At 39.1% G+C, this 16713-nt stretch overlaps 1 protein-coding gene across 6 annotated transcripts in view; it reads left to right on the forward strand.

Moving 5' to 3' along the window:
• Nucleotides 1-16713, forward strand: part of EPS15 (epidermal growth factor receptor pathway substrate 15) — a 111302-nt gene that overhangs the window by 62141 nt on the left and 32448 nt on the right. For all 6 annotated transcript variants that reach the window (XM_078854126.1, XM_073357728.2, XM_073357729.2 and 3 more), the window contains exons 12-13: nucleotides 4293-4378; nucleotides 9085-9157. In XM_078854126.1, coding sequence (XP_078710252.1) covers nucleotides 4293-4378; nucleotides 9085-9157 — 159 coding nt within the window. The remainder of the gene's footprint in view (nucleotides 1-4292; nucleotides 4379-9084; nucleotides 9158-16713) is intronic.

Raw genomic sequence — 16713 nt, forward strand, 5'->3', positions numbered from 1 at the left:
ATGTTCTGGAAAAGTGGGTAAACAGTGAGGTGGCAACATTTGCAGATGATACAAAACTACTCAAGATAGTTAAGTCCCAGGCAGACTGCAAAGAGCTATAAAGGGATCTCTCAAAATGGGGTGACAGGGCAACAAAATGGCAGATGAAATTCAATGTGGATAAATGCAAAGTAATGCACACTGGAAAACATAATCCCAACTATACCTATAAAATGATGGGGTCTAAATTTGCTGTTACTACTCAAGAGAGATCTTGAAGTCATTGTGGATAGTTCTGTGAAAACATCCACTCAATGTGGGGCAGCAGTCAAAAAAGCTAACGATGTTGGGAATCATTAAGAAAGGGTTAGATAATAAGATAGAAAATATCATTTTGCCTCTACATAAATCCATAGTACGTCCACATCTTGAATACTGTGTGCAGAGGTGGTCGCCCTATCTCAAAAAAAGAAATATTGGAATTGGAAAAGGTTCAGAAAAGGGCAGCAAAAATGATGAGGGGTATGGAACAGCTTATGTATGAGGAGAGATTAATAACATTGGGACTTTTCAGCTTGGAGAAGAGACGACTAACGGGTGATATGATTGAGCTCTATAAAATCATGACTCGTGTGGAGAAAGTAAATAAGGAAGTTTTATTTACTACTTCTCATAATGCAAGAACGAGGGGGTCACTATTAATTTCATTTAGCCATCAGGTTCAAAACAAACAAAAGCAAGTATTTCTTCACATGATGCAGTCAATCTGTGGATAGGTCCATTAATGGCTATTAGCCAGGATTAGCAGGGATGGTGTCCCTAGCCTCTGCTTGCCAGAATCTGGGTATGGGAGACAGGGGATGGATCACTTGATGATTATCTGTTCTGTTCACTCCCTCTGGGGCATCTGGCATTGGCCACTCTTGGAAGACAGGATACTGGGCTAGCTGGACCTTTGGTCTGACCCAGTATGGCCGCTCTTATGTTCATGTCCTGTTTGAAGTGAATTGCCACGTTTGTGTGGCCAAACCTGGACAACACCACCATTGTACCCTGCCTGACTCTACCTAATACTGACTCTACCTGACTCTATTCTGTAATCTCCAAATTTATAAGCATTACAAAAAGTGTGTGCAGTTAGAGTGTAACAACAGCACTGAAGGGTTCTGAATTTCTTTCACTCGCTCTCATACCAAATATGTGCAATTTAGAAGAAAAAAAGAGGTTTGCTTTTCGAGCTGCCAGGCCAAACAGCTCCACTTGGGAATTTGAAAGTCAAGCTGGATTACACTTCAGTTCAGTTACTGGTATAAACCAGGTTTCAGAGTAACAGCCATGTTAGTCTGTATTTGCAAAAAGAAAAGGAGCACTTGTGGCACCTTAGAGACTAACCAATTTATTTGAGCATAAGCTTTCGTGAGCTACAGCTCACTTCATCGGATGCGTACTGTGGAAAGTACAGAAGATGTTTTTATACACACAAACCATGAAAAAATGGGTGGATTATCACTACAAAAGGTTTTCTCTCCCCCACCCCACTCTCCTGCTGGTATCTCTCCCCCCACCCCACTCTCCTGCTGGTAATAGCTTATTACCAGCAAGAGTGTGGGGTGGGGGGAGAGAAAACCTTTTGTAGTGATGATCACCCATTTTTTCATGGTTTGTGTGTATAAAACATCTTCTGTACTTTCCACAGTATGCATCCGATGAAGTGAGCTGTAGCTCACGAAAGCTTAGCTCAAATAAATTGGTTAGTCTCTTAGGTGCCACAAGTGCTCCTTTTCTTTTTGGTATAAACCAGGTATAATTTAGCCTGCAGAATCTGTGTAACGGCCCTGCATGTCCCCTACAGGTTTAGGTTTTCTTAGTTGGTTGGTTTGTTGCAGTTTTCCCAGGCTTTACAAATAATGTACATTGAATTTTGTTATTTATATGGTATTTTCAACTTGTGCATGTATTTATGTATGTTTTGTTTCGTTACGTTACATTAATATTTTATATGCAAAACAATAAAAATAAACTTTAAAAAAGGAATCTCTATAACTGGTGATGCATGAGAAGGTGGGGGTAGGGAGGGGGGCACTACCAGACCAGAGTTTGTGAATTTAGAAAAAAACACTTTTCTTGTAAGTTTAGCATGTTTGATCTGGAGTCACTGGAACACAATGAACAAGGAACTACACAATGCTGTGTTAAGTCCCTTTTCAGAATAGAACTGAAATTAAACGCAAGCTCTTATTTTCTCAATTTAAAAAAAAAAAATCATACACGCAAGAGAATGCATTCTAATTGCCATAATTACAATTCAAAATTTCATGCAGTTTTCATTTCTTTATAGAAAATATATTTAGCTAATGCATGGTTCCAATTTTACGCCAGGGGCTATTTAGATTTATGTACACACTTTTTTCCCCTGCATATATGATTGCTTTTGCAAGTTACTGTTGTTCAGGACTTTATGTAATGTTAACAAAGTGAACATCATTTTATTCTTTCTGGCTCTAAAATATTGAGAGTCCTAAAACTTCAAAGCTAAAAGTTGCCCTATTACTTGTGTTAGGTGAGACTGCACTTAAAAATGACTCTTACGAAGTTACACTTCACAGCTTTGTATTTGTTCTTGGGCAGAAAATTTTATCCTTTGGATGAATAAGGAGATAATCCAAGCCCTGTTTAAGGAAACCAGTGGGATATGTAGGAAACCTCCATATGCAAATAGGGTACCCTAGAATTAATACAATGTTTGCTAAAGCATGGCTGCAGTCTTTGGTCTCTCTAGTCCAGCGTTTTCCAGATGGTGGGTTACAGGGAGGTTCTACAGGGATTAACCTATCACTGGGTCCTGGCCTAAGCAAACATCCTCTTCTCCTGGCCTGGTGCAGAGAAGGCCCTGGGGGCAACAGAACTCACTCAGATTTGGTTCAGCAGCTCATCCATGATGACAGAGATTGGCAGGGCAAAGCTGAGTGACACTGAGATCACATGTGCCAGGTCACAATTATCAAAGTGGGGAGCCAGCCCCAGCTCCTCAGGACAGGAGCCACCACTTCAGGGTGTGTGTGTGGGGTGGCCTTGCTGTCCAGCTCAAAGCATCATGCTTTGGGGTTTGTCTGTATCGAGACCCTCAGAAAAATCTGAATTAACTGAAAGTGTGAATTTAAAATGGATTTGTTAAACTGCATTAAGCCAATGTGTGGCGATACTTATTCAGAATTAAAGGGGCCTTAATCCACTTCATTTTAATTTACTTTCAAAGTGAGTTAAGATTAATCTAATTTAAAATACTGTAATTCTGAATAAGTATGTTCACACAAGGGCTTAATGCAGTTTAACCAATTCACTTTAAATTAATACCTTTAGTTAGTTCAGATAAATTTTTCTGAGTGTCCCTGTATGTATAAGCTATTATACAAATTTCAATTATCCTCCAAGCAATAGTCTTCTGTAAACCTTAAAAGGTGAGCCGGAAATATCGTTTTAAATTAATAGCAAAACTAAAATCATTAATAGAAAACTAGCTCAGCATTAATTATCAAATAGCTTTTTAAAAGTAAAGTATATGTGAAGGTTTTTGCATGTCAAGGCTTAAAATAAGGGTTCTGAGCTTCTCTGGAAGAGTTCATGCAATAACACACTTTTGCAGGAGAAACAAGTGTTTGAATTATGGCAGATAATATAGTTTGACAGTAGTCGTATTTTGTGAATAATGTAGTGTTTTATATTTTTTTTATTTAAAGCCTTTGATCTTTAAGCCTTTATATATTAGAAACAGTTGCTAATTTTTGTATTGGCTTGGGTTGTGTTAATTTGTAATTCGGAGACATCAATCAGAACTTTGACTTAATTATCATGATAGTGCCTTTGGTTAGACTGATAGGTCCCCTTGACATCACCACCATCTCCTCCTCCTTGCCCAAACAGGAGTGGACACCACTTTTTCCTGAGCCTGTCATTGTTGCTCCAAAATTTACTGGTAGTTACTTAAGACTGAGAAGCATTTTCTCTAGGTCTGTTCCATTGCCAGTACAGTGGTAGTATTAAGCATCTTGGTCATGGAATAAAATAGGTCTGCAAAATGCAGTACCATTTGTACACCCACTACATTTTTATTTCAGCCAAACTTTGTAATAGCAAGTTGAAAGTTCTGGTGGTTTTCATAAGAGTTTCACTGTAGTGGTGGTGGAGAGGGGCTGTTCTATAAGAATAGGCTTAGAATTAAGTGTACGTTTTATTTGTTAGCTAGAACTCAATACTAAGTCAGTCTAGTTTATATTCTATAAATTAAATTAAGGTATTTATTTTCTATTTTACAGAGCTCTCTAGGACTGACTCCGGTGGCAGATTTTTCTGCAATTAAAGAGCTTGATACTTTAAACAATGAGATAGTTGATCTGCAGAGGTAGGTAAAGGAGAACTACATCAATCTTATATCTTAGTTACTCACAAATGGTTTCTTTAGAATTTGTTAACAGAATTTAATATTTTTAAAGCCTAATTGTAATTGAGTAAACTATTAGCATATGCTGTTTTGTCTGTTAGATTCACTATGGTCGCTCTTTGTTGAAGTGCTGGCATCATATTGCCATGGTTTTCTGTTGGGTCTAAAAGGTGTTAGATTCATTTGTGCAACATAAGATTTTAACTATTACTGGTGTGTGGAAAGGGGAATTATAATCTTCCTTTTTCTTTCTGTTGGCTAGTAGAGGCTTGAGCATAGGCATATTGTCTTGTGCTGCTTGATACTTGTCCTTTCAGTAGAAAGTAGGATACATATGCACCTTTATTAAGATGATCGCCTGGAATTTGTACACTTAATCTGTAGACAAGCTCTGAATTTGTGTGAACTTCTAAGCTGACAAGTTTTATTATAAATACCACAGAAGAAAAGCAGATGGAATTCTTTGGAGAGGTGTGTGTGTGTGTGGAACAGTTGTTGTAATGATAAAGGGTTTCTATCAAGATTTTAAGAAAAGATTGTAGAAGTAAAGAGGGTGGGCAGAATTACCAGGCAGTCTTTGTACATAACCCCAAGATTGGAGAACTTGTGTAATAGACCGTAAGTGCTTATTTTGTTGGTAGTATCCAGACTAAGTTAGTGGAGAGGGGAGGATTCAGGAAAGGGAGTGTAGTTGTGGAATTAAAAAAGTGTGTGTGTGTGGGGGGGGTAATGGGACCACCACCAGTGAGGGATTGGAAACAACCTGTTGCTGTTAATTAAGGCATTCCTTTACCTCGTGGGTAGATGAGTTTATCTAAAATATCTGGAAGGAGCACTGGGGTAGTGACAGACCCAGCCATCACCGCTTCTTAACATGGGCAGGGGGAGCTGCCTGAGAAGCCTCCCCTTTTCTCCCCATCCACATGTGTGGGAGAAGCAGAGCAGGGCCTCCAGGGGGTGGAGCCATTCTCCAGGTGTAACAGAGACTTTCCCCACTAGCCATCAGGAGTATAGTCATGCCCTGTTTTGGCTCCTGTTTTTTGACTACTTTCTCCAGTCTCTGGCAGAGTTGCACAAACAGACCACATATACTCTCTCTCAGCCTCTGGAAGCCACAAGATGAGATGTCTGGATATTATTTTCTATAGTCTGACCTAATGGTTTGCCCCAACTTTTTCCTGCCCCTCTTCCTGGCTCTCTTTCTCACTGCCATCCTTACTCTTTCTGTCATACATGATCCTCACAATCCTTCTCTCCTTTCCTGCTGTTTTCCTCTCTCCACCTTCACCTCATACTTACTCACCATCTCGTCCTTGCCTGTTTACTAAAATTAATTTTTAAACACATTAGTAAAAAAATAAAATAATAAAATGCATGCCAGATCATCCTGGACACTTCACTCGTATTTTGTAGTCCTTTCCCACATGCTGTTCTTTGACTGTTCAGAATGTTAGCTCCTCTGGGGCAGGGACTGTCTTGTGTGTTGTGCTTCAGCTGGTAGAATCAGGTCCTGATCCTGAGTGAAGTCTCTAGATCAGTGATACTGAGACCTTGGTGGTTCAGGGGTCAAATTAGCCATCAGCATTACCCCAGAGAGCCACAGTAGTGTGAATTCATTGTTTGATTTACTGTAATACTATATATTCATATTTAAACAGTTGATGGGGAAATATACAAATTCTCTCAGCAAAATGACTGACCAAGTATTATTATTTTATCAACTACAATTGGTTAATAACATAGTAAAAACATCCTGATTGTCTAATAATTTAGACTGGTTAATAATTAAATCAGTGTTTTCATATCATGTGCTGCAAAGAGCTGCAGGCGCCACTTTCAGCTTGAGAGCCACAGTCTTTGTATCACTGCTCTAGATGCTGCCACAATATAAGTAATCACAATTTAAAAAATGAATCACAATTAATTGCAGTTTTAATTGCACTATTAAACAATAGAATACCAATTGAAATTTGTTAAATATTTTTGGATGTTTTTCTAAGTTTTCAGATATATCTATTTCAATTTCAACACAGAATCCGAAGTATAAAGTGAACACTGTACATTTAGTTTTACAAATATTGCACTGTAAAAATGATAAAATAAATAGTATTTTTCAATTCACCTCATACAAGTATTGTAGTGTGATCTCTTCATCATGAAAGTGCAACTTACAAATGTAGATTTTTTTTTACATAACTGCACTCAGAAACAAAATGTAAAACTTTCGCGCCTACAAGTCCACTCAGTCCTACTTCTTGTTCAGCCAATTGCTAAGAAAAACAAGTTTGTTTACATTTAGGGGAGATAATGCTGCCCTCTTCTTGTTTACAATGTCACCAGAAAGTGAAAAGAAAAGGAGTACTCACGAAAGCTCATGCTCAAATAAATTGGTTAGTCTCTAAGGTGCCACAAGTACTCCTTTTCTTTTTGCGAATACAGACTAACATGGCTGTTACTCTGGAAGCAGAAAGTGAGAGCAGGTGTTCACATGGCACTACTGTAGTCAGCGTTGCAAGATATTTACATGCCAGATGCACTAAAGATTCATATGTCTCTTCATGCTTCAGCCAGTGTTCCAGATGACGTGCTTCCATGCTGATGATGCTCGTTAAAAAAAAGAGTCTGTTAATTAAATTTGTGACTGAACTCCTTAGGGGAGAATTGTATGTCTCCTGCTCTGTGTTTTACCCGCATTCTGCCATTTATTTCATTTTATAGCAGTCTCAGATTGAACACCGAGCACTTGTTCGTTTTAAGAAAACTTTCACTGCTAATTTGACAAAATGCAAAGAAGGTACCAATGTGAAATTTCTAAAGATAACTACAGCACTCGACCCAAGGTATAAGAATCTGAAGTGCCTTCCAAAATCTGAGAGGGAGAGGGTGTGGAGCATGCTTTCAGAAGTCTTAGAAGAGCAACACTCTAATGTGAAAACTACAGAACCCAAACCACCAAAAAAGAAAATCAACTTTCTGCTGATTGCATCTGACTCAGATGATGAGATTGAGCATGCATCGTTCTGCACTGCTTTGGATCGTTATCGCACAGAACCCATCATCAGCATGGATGCATGTCCTCTGGAATGGTGGTTGAAGCATGAAGGAGCATATAAATCTTTTGTGAATGTGGCACGTAAATATCTTGCAATGCCGGCCACAACAGTGCCATGCAAATGCCTGTTCTCACTTCCAGGTGACATTGTAAACAGGAAGGGAGCAGCATTATTTTCTGCAAATGTAAACAGACTTTTTTTGTCTGCATGATCAACTGAACAAGGAGGAGGACTGAGTGGAGTTGTAGACTCTAAAGTTTTACATTCTTTTTTATTTTTGAATGCAGGTGTTTTTTATACATTCTACATTTGTAAGTTCCACTTTCATGGTAAAGAGATTGCACTGCAGGACCTGCAATGGGGGAATTGAAAAATATTATTTCTTTTGTTTTTTACAGTGCAAATATTTGTAATAAAATATAAATATTAAGTGAGCTGTGTACACTTTGTGTTCTGTGTTGTAATTGAAATCAATATATTTGAAAATGTAGGAAACATCCAAAAATATTTAAATAAAAAGCATTCTATTATTGTTTAACAGTGTGATTATTTGCGCTTAATTTTTTAATCATGCGATTTAATTGTGCTTAATTTTTTTATCGCTTGACAGCCCCAATAAATAATTGCTCAAGCCTACTCCAGTGTTCTCTGTGATTAAAAAAATAAGTGTAGGGAGGTGGAGTGAAAGGTAAGCTTCTGTTTTTCTTCTGTTTGTATATGTGTTCTAGAATTAACAAATGTAAAAAGAAAAAATCCATAGAGTAAAAATAAATTGATCTATTGAGGAAATAACTTAATTTGTACACAACTTTAACAAAAACTGCTTTGTTAAGCCTGGGATGTCACTGTACAGCCACAAACAAAAGGAGAGTTGCATTTCTCGCTCAGAAATAAACACTTGCTTATATGTTTAAAAAGGAAATATTTTGTCTGACTTGGGTTTTTTCTATTACTGTTGTTATCAATGATAGCTATGAATTTATCAGTGATCATTGTCCAGCTATCAGTAATCACTGTTACTCAATCTTGAATATATTTCTATAGAAGCAGATTTGATGTGACACAGCACATATCTGTATGGGGTCTCTGGGTTCATCTGGTTAAAGTCAAACTAGCATTTTTGCTTTGTCTCTAAACTTCTCAGTAAATGGTACCAAAAACTATTTGAGTACAGCTAAACTTACTAGCTGATGACTTGGTTCCCTGGTGCTGTGAATTGTTTCCTAGTTGTTTTACCTGTGTTTCCAAGGGTTAAATGTATGGAAGCTGATGCAATCCCTCCCACTTTTCCCAGCAGTCTTCATTAGACAATTGCTCCATGGCAACAGTGAGATCACTGAAGACAGTATTTCATTGATTCCCCCCCACCCTTCCTTTTTTGAGCTATTCTTTTCACCTAACCATTTTTCAATGAGAAGGCTTTTTTATGCTGGGCAGATATATATAATCATCTGCTTTGTAAATAATTTAAGGAACAGAGACACCCTAAATTTTTTTCTTTATTTAATGTTTCACTATGTATTTAAAAAGAGAGACAGGATTAGGGGGCTGGATAAGTGTACCTGCTGTAACTGATGTTCTTAAGTATTCTTGCATATTTTGTTGGTCTTCTAGGGAAAAGAATAATGTGGAACAGGAACTGAAGGAGAAAGAGGATACTATCAAACGGAGGACAAATGAGGTCCAGGTAAATGAGCTGTAGAATTTCTCATATTTCACTTCTGTTTTTTGGTGCATGTGTTCATTCATTCTTACAGAAATATAATAATTGAGTCTTTAAGCCAAATCATGTACCGTTTACTTGGTGTTGGCTAAAAAATAATTACCTTTAAAAAAAAAAAAGTGAGAGCGTGAGAATATATGCATTTCACAAACCAGTGAAGATATTTCAATGCCATGCAAATTAAGACTAATAAACTGGTCAAATTAAATGGATTTGTACCATATAGTACCACTTCATGACAGTCACAGTAAATCCCTAGTTGGGGAGATTTTGTTGCTCCATGGTGAATTTTTTAAAGTCTAAATATCCTTTTAAATAGTTTTACTTTAAAGGGACTATGACAATCTTTCCATAGGATCAGCAAATTCAAATGTTGTTGCTGTTTCCTATGAATAAAGACCTAATCTAGGCAGTTTAAATGCCAGGATTTAAGGTGCTTATAGTCAGCCAAGACCTGTATTAAATACTGCAAAGCTATTTTTCAATTAAGTGATAAGTTAAGTGAAAAGCAGCTTCAGTTGCTGCATTTAAAAATCTGCAGCATGACTCCTGATAATCTAAATACTTTTTGGATTACCAATGGACAGTAAAAGCTTAGTTGACATTTGATAGAGAATAAATAGTGGAAATTTTTCTTACGTTTTCTGAACTGAAGTAAAATGTGGCGTGTCTTCCTAACAACTGTCTTATGAATTTTTGCTTACCTATTTTATGTTATATTCCTTGTGACTGGGTGGTAATTAATTGCATGACCTTTCAGGAGATAATTCATATCCTGTCTCTTCAGTAACACTGACAGCCAAATGAATATGCAACAAGATGTCAAATAGAAGTTTGCTATACCAAATACGTTAATTAAATCTGCCTACTCACGTGAATGGAATCAAATTTTAATAATCTAGTAAAACTCTCATGAATATTCATGTCTGACACACATCAGGAATAATTTTGTATGGTGTGTGTTGGAATCTCATGGTTTATTTGTGTGTGTGTTTGCTCAAGATTGAATTCCTGGCGTTGTTTGAAAAGGAGGCAAATAGTGCTAAATAAAACTGTTTGATCTCTTAATTCCAGTTAAGAAAACAGAATATCACACTACTTAAGTGTATTATGTGCATCTAGTATTTGAGGTCAAGAGGTAATGCAAGACAAATGTAATAACTGACATTGTCTAAAGCAGTCGTACGCAAGCAACTGCTTTGAGATTCTGTCAATGTAAAGATCAAGTGGGCCTGCATGGTGGCTTATTCGTTGTTCCTCCTCTGATCAGAGGCAGCCGTTGTGATTGTGATATGAATTTTAGTGCTGTTGAGCTGGTGTTTGGGTTTTGATAAAGTTTGTGTGCCAGTGTTTCTAGAGCTCCATACAACAAAGGTAACAAATTCAGATTGTCACTAAATTGTCATGCCTGTTTTGTGTTTTGGCTCCTGTATTGCTGTTTACCAAGATATTTGACTGTGTACCAGAGCTTTTTTACTTTCTAATCTGTCTTCTCTCTGACTCATTTCATAATATCACTCTCCAATATTTGTGCCACCAAAATTGTTTCTGTGGTGACAAATTATCTCACAAACATCCCCAATTTCTGCTTTGGCTGAATGAGGTGTGGAGAAGTCTTGGGAAATATTGTTCTGCAGTAAGAATCCATTTTTTATATAAAAAGATGCTAAACAACAATAATGGGAATGAATTTTAGATCAAGTATCAATAAAAACACTGTTTTGCTGAAGTGCAGCAATTTAAAAATATGAAGAACTAGACTGAAAGGCCAGAAGGGTCCATTAGATCATCTAGTCTGACCGCTTGTATAATACAGGCCATAGAATTTTTAATCCAGTTACTCCTGCATTGAGCCTAGAAACATGTTTGATTTAAAGCATGTTTTCCAGAAAGGATTGCAGTCTTTATTTGAAGAGCTCAAGGGATGCCACTGCTTCTCTTGGTAGTTTGTTCCAGTGGTTAATTATCCTCATTGTTTAAATAAAATAAATAAATGTGCCATATTTCTAATTTGAATTTGTATCTCTTTAACTTCCAGCCATTGTTTCTTGTTATGCCTTTCTTTTTCTGATTTGCACTGAATTTGACAGATTAATTATCCGTAGAATCCAGCATAGTCAGAAGTATTAATATATATGGGCAGAATAACTGTCCACTTCTCCCAAACAAACAAATATGGGATGTTTGTCAGGATAGTTCAAGGGAAACATTTGCAGTGCTAAAAGGCTATATGATTTGTCAGACCAAAGAGTCTGTGTCAGAGATGGGAGTAGAACAAGTTTCAAATTTAGTCTGCTAGACCAGTGGTTCTCAAACTGTGGGTCGGGATCCCAAAGTGGGTTGCGACCCTATTTTAATGGGATGGCCAGGGCCAGGTTAGACTCACTGGGGCTGAAGCCGAAGCCTGAGCTCTGCTGTCTGGGGCTGAAGCCGAAGCCTGAGCACTTGAATCTGGGATGGCCCAAGCCCCACCACCCCATCCCACACATGATGACGGGGCTTAGGCCCTCTCCCGCCTAGAGTAGTGTAGTAATTTTTGATGTCAGAAGGAGGTCGTGGTGCAGTCAAGTTTGAGAACCGCTGTGCTAGACTACACTTCTCTTCACCACACTGACCACCTTTTCCATGGCCAGATTCCACATTGGCTTCTCAACAGAGGAGCCAGTTTAGCTGGCTGAGAAGCAACTTACGTTTTGGCCCTAATACTATCACCAACATTCTGGGCAGCTACCCAGCCTCCAGGGTTTCCTTTCAAAATGGAGAGATCCCTGACTTGTGGTCTTCACACACCCCTTAGTGCCAGCCCTGGGTTGTTGTGATGGAAGACTGACTGTTAGGAAAAAAAACTGAGTCAGGCTTCCAGATGGAGCAATCAGTTTGTTTTTAAGGTTTTCAGCAACAAAAATGGCTAGTCTTATATATTTAAGGAAAAAGAGGCCCATGACAATGAGCTTCCAAAATGGGTATATCCTTCCTGTGTATCCCAAAGGCCAGTCCTGAGTGTACCATGCCTTTTATCATTCAAAGAAAGGCCATTTCCTGTAGAATAATGCAGTGAAATCTATAGAATGTTTGTACAAGATTTCATTTCATTGCCCATGCCTTGAATAGTTCTCTGGATTTCAATTTCCAGAACTCTGAAACATTGCTTTTTTAGTACTGCCTTAGTTTTTTAAATGTAAGGAAAGGTGTAACTTCTGATGACCTTCTGTCTTGGCTTCCCCTTTTAACACTAGAGGAGAAGTATATGGTGGTAATTCTGTTTTTTTAATCACCTGTATTAGAAGTGTACATAGTGCTATAAATCTACATGGCTCTTTACAAAGAGTTAAGACAAATGCCCCGTCCTGAAGCTGTTACGGTTTAAATACGATCACAGTTCAGGACAGGGAGCCTGTGGGAATTACTGATGAGAAAGGGAAGTGATGGATTGTTAAGAGAGGAAGTTCTGTGGATGAGGGTAGGAAAGTGTGTTCCTAGCATGAGGGCAACATGATTGAAGGCATAAAGCCTATCACAGGAGAAGACATGAGGAGAGAAGATTGGAATCAGCAGAAGGAGTGATAGGCATTAGTGAGTAAATGAGTCTGGTGTTGTAGGAGAGGATAAGGAGTTTGAATTTGAAGTAGACAGGAAGCCAGTGCAGACATTTGGGGCAGAGGAGGATGTTAAGTAGGGAGGAAACAAACAACAATGGAAAGCTCCAGTAATCAGTGTGAGACTGAACCACACTTCAAATGGAATTTGAAGAAATCAAAAAGAATCCTTATCTATTACTGAAATGGTACTGCTGAACTCTATTCATTTGTGTACGTCTCATCTCCCTTCGTTTGTTCTTTCCCCTCTTTTATGGCTTCTCTGTCTGGCTGCTCTACTTTTCTGTTTCCTCCTTAGGCCCTTAATGCATTCCAGCACATGAAGACTGGTACTGTGCTGATTCACTTTCTGGAGCTAATAGATCACTCAGTAAAGACATGTGTCTTGTTGGTTTGGGAGGTTTGGAAAGTGCTGATTTTTGCACTGAGGAGACAAGTTCCTGATGCTAGGGTTCATGCACGCTTGAGGGACAGGCTCCACAGAGCATGTCTAGTGTTTCTGATAAATAATGTCCAAGAGATTTTCCATCTTGATTCTGAGATCACAAGACAATAGGTATCAATTGCTAGGAGAACTTGTCACTGAACCATCTGATGTAACAAACTAGCTCAGTCTCTGAGCTAAGAGTTACAAAAATAAAAGTTATTTCAAATATTGTCAAAATGCACAATTACATCTTTGTATGAAAATTGCATTGCTTTGACTATGCATCATACATGTGTGACTTTGAACTCTCTACATGTAAGTCAGACTGTTTGTTCCTGCAAAATAGATGGAGATACGGAAAAGTTAATTTTTAAGTATATTTGTAGCTGATGTGTAAGTGATTACATAGAACTGTCGCTATTAAAATTATTAAAGCATGTAGTAATATGTGAATTGGTGGTGTCCCTTTTTGAAAGGACTGGGATGGGAATTCTGCTCTAGTTTTAAATAAACATTTTTCTTTGTCACATTAGAAACGTTAATGCTTACATTTCATTTATTTAGAGCCATACATATTTTTGAGCCATACATATTTTTAGTTCTTGATCAGTAACTGTTCAGAGCAAGCACTGTGAGTTTACATTCTGTGCAGCTATGTGCTAATTTTTGTTGCATCTAAGCAAAGGCATTGTTTCAGAGGTTACTCTTGGGGGAATTCTGCACCACATGTGCAGAATTCATATCCTCTGCAGATTTCTTTGCTTCCCTGCAGAAAAATGACTTTGACAGGGAAGCAAAGGAAAGCTGCGAGAGCAGTCCTGCACCACTCCCTAGCTGCGCGGGTACACTGTTTCAGGCACCCAGAGCAGCTGGCGGAGAGGTAAATCACCGCAGGGCTGGGGACACCTCAGCCAGTGGCTCCTCCCCTGAGCCGGGATCAGCTGCTAGTCCCAGCTGGGCTGGAGGCAGGAGAGGATGGGACTTCCTCCTCCCCTGCAAGGAGTGGCTGTGGCAGACCCATCCCCAGAAACTTCCCCCACCTGCAGGAAGCTCAGCATCCTCCCCTGCTTCCTGCCCCCATTGCTCCTTAGCTATGGGGGGAAGGGGTCACAGTATGGGGAGCTGCTCCCCGATCCGCCCAACCCCAGTGCATCCAGACCTCCCATACCCAGACACTCCTGCCAAACCTCACTCCATACACCCAGAACTGAGGTTTTACAACTGCAGGATTGGCCGGTTTCTAGCATTTTGGTGAGTCTCTGAGAAGCACAGTGGGGGCCAAGGATATGAGGCAGGGTTTTGCGGAGGAGCAACTTCTAACCTGACTGGCCTCTCAGCCTGGGTCCAGGAAGTAGACTAAAGCTTGCAGCAGCACTCTGAGTCTGGGGGCAAGGAAGAATCAGCTCGCAGCTCTCCATGTGGTTCTTAAGAACAGAGGAACATAAGAATGGCCATACTGGGTCAGACCAAAGGTCCATCCAACCCAGTATCCTGTCTACCAACAGTGGCCATTGCCAGGTGCCCCAGAGGGAGTGAACCTAACAGGTAATGATCAAGTGATCTCTCTCCTGCCATCCATCTCCACCCTCTGACAGAGGCGAGGGTCACCATTCCTTACCCATCCTGGCTGATAGGCATGAATGGACTTAACCTCCATGAATTTATCCAGTTCTCTTTTAAACCCTGTTATAGTCCTAGCCTTCACAACCTCCTCAGGCAAGGAGTTCCACAGGTTGACTGTGCGCTGAGTGAAGAAGAACTTCCTTTTATTTGTTTTAACCCTGCTACCCATTTGGTGGCCCCTAGTTCTTATAGTATGGGAACAAGTAAATAACTTTTCCTTTTTCACTTTCTCCACACCACTCATAATTTTACATACCTCTATCGTATCCCCCCCTTAGTCTCCTCTTTTCCAAGCTGAAAAGTCCTAGCCTCTTTAATCTCTCCTCTTATGGGACTCGTTCCAAACCCCTAATCCTTGTAGTTGCCCTTTTCTGAACCTTTTCTAATGCCAGTATATCTTTTTTGAGATGAGGGGACAAAATCTGTACACAGTATTCAAGATGTGGGAGTACCATGGATTTATATAAGGGCAATAAAATATTCTCCATCTTATTATCTATCCCTTTTTTAAGGATTCCTAACATCCTGTTTGCTTTTTTGACTGTCACTGCACACTGCGTGGATGTCTTCAGAGAACTATCCACGATGACTCCAAGATCTTTCTCCTGATTGGTTGTAGCTAAATTAGCCCCCATCATATTGTATGTATAGTTGGGATTATTTTTTCCAATGTGCATCACTTTACATTTATCCACATTAAATTTCATTTGTTGTTTTGTTGCCCAGTCACTTAGTTTGGTGAGATCTTTTTGAAGTTCTTCACAGTCTGCTTTGGTCTTAAGTAACTTGAGCAGTTTAGTATCATCTGAAAACTTTGCCATCTTGCTGTTTACCCCTTTCTCCAGATCATTTATGAATAAGTTGAATAGGATTGGTCCTAGAACTGACCCTTGGGGAATACCACCAGTTACCTCTCTCCATTCTGAAAATTCACCATTTATTCCTACCCTTTGTTCCCTGTCTTTTAACCAGCTCTCAATCCACGAAAGGATCTTCCCTCTTATCCCATGACAACTTAATTTATGTAAGAGCCTTTGGTGAGGGACCTTGTCAAAGTAATCCCCCTTGTCCACATGTGTGTTGACCCCCTCAAAGAACTCTAATAGATTAATAAGACATGATCTCCTTTACAGAAACCATGTAGACTTTTGCACAACAATTCATGTTCTTCTATGTGTCTGACAATTTTATTCTTTACTATTGTTTCAACTAATTTGCCCGGTACTGACGTTAGACTTACCGATCTGTAATTGCCAGGTTACAATCACCTCTAGAGCCCTTCTTAAATTCTTGCTAGTAAGAATGAGTCTTATGGAGGTTAGGAATGGCTATAAATCTAAATCTAAAAAACCCCCATGAAGCTACTCATCTGCAGCTCAGGAAGAAAATTTTATGTCTGGGCTTTTGGAGTCAGTTACTGAAAGGAAACTGGCCCTTCAGTCAAAGGAGTTCAGCTAATTAGCAAGAGGGAGATGTTGGCAAACTGGTTTGAATTACCTGACACGTGAATGAAAACAGAAAGATTCACTAATCCAGTTTGCTGTTAAAATGAGTGTACCATTTACAGTAAATTAGGCAGATGAGCATAGAGTTAGAGTTCAGACAGTTAATTGAGCAGATGAAGGCGCAATCTCAACTATACTGAGCTTTTTCTTAATGATGGAGAATTGTTCAATCATCTTCCTGCCACCTAACCCTGACCACATCGCCCCCATATTTGTATCACTCTACTCCCTTCTCCTCTGCATCAAACACCTTTGCTTTTATGGTATTTCACCATTTAGCCACTCTTATCAGATCTATCATTTTATTGAGCCACCAACCTTTACCTTTGCTCTTTCAAAAATGCAAGCCTAGATCGTCTGCTTGTTGAA

This window comes from Lepidochelys kempii, chromosome 8, assembly GCF_965140285.1.
Source record: "Lepidochelys kempii isolate rLepKem1 chromosome 8, rLepKem1.hap1, whole genome shotgun sequence".
NCBI classification, from domain to species: domain Eukaryota; kingdom Metazoa; phylum Chordata; order Testudines; family Cheloniidae; genus Lepidochelys; species Lepidochelys kempii.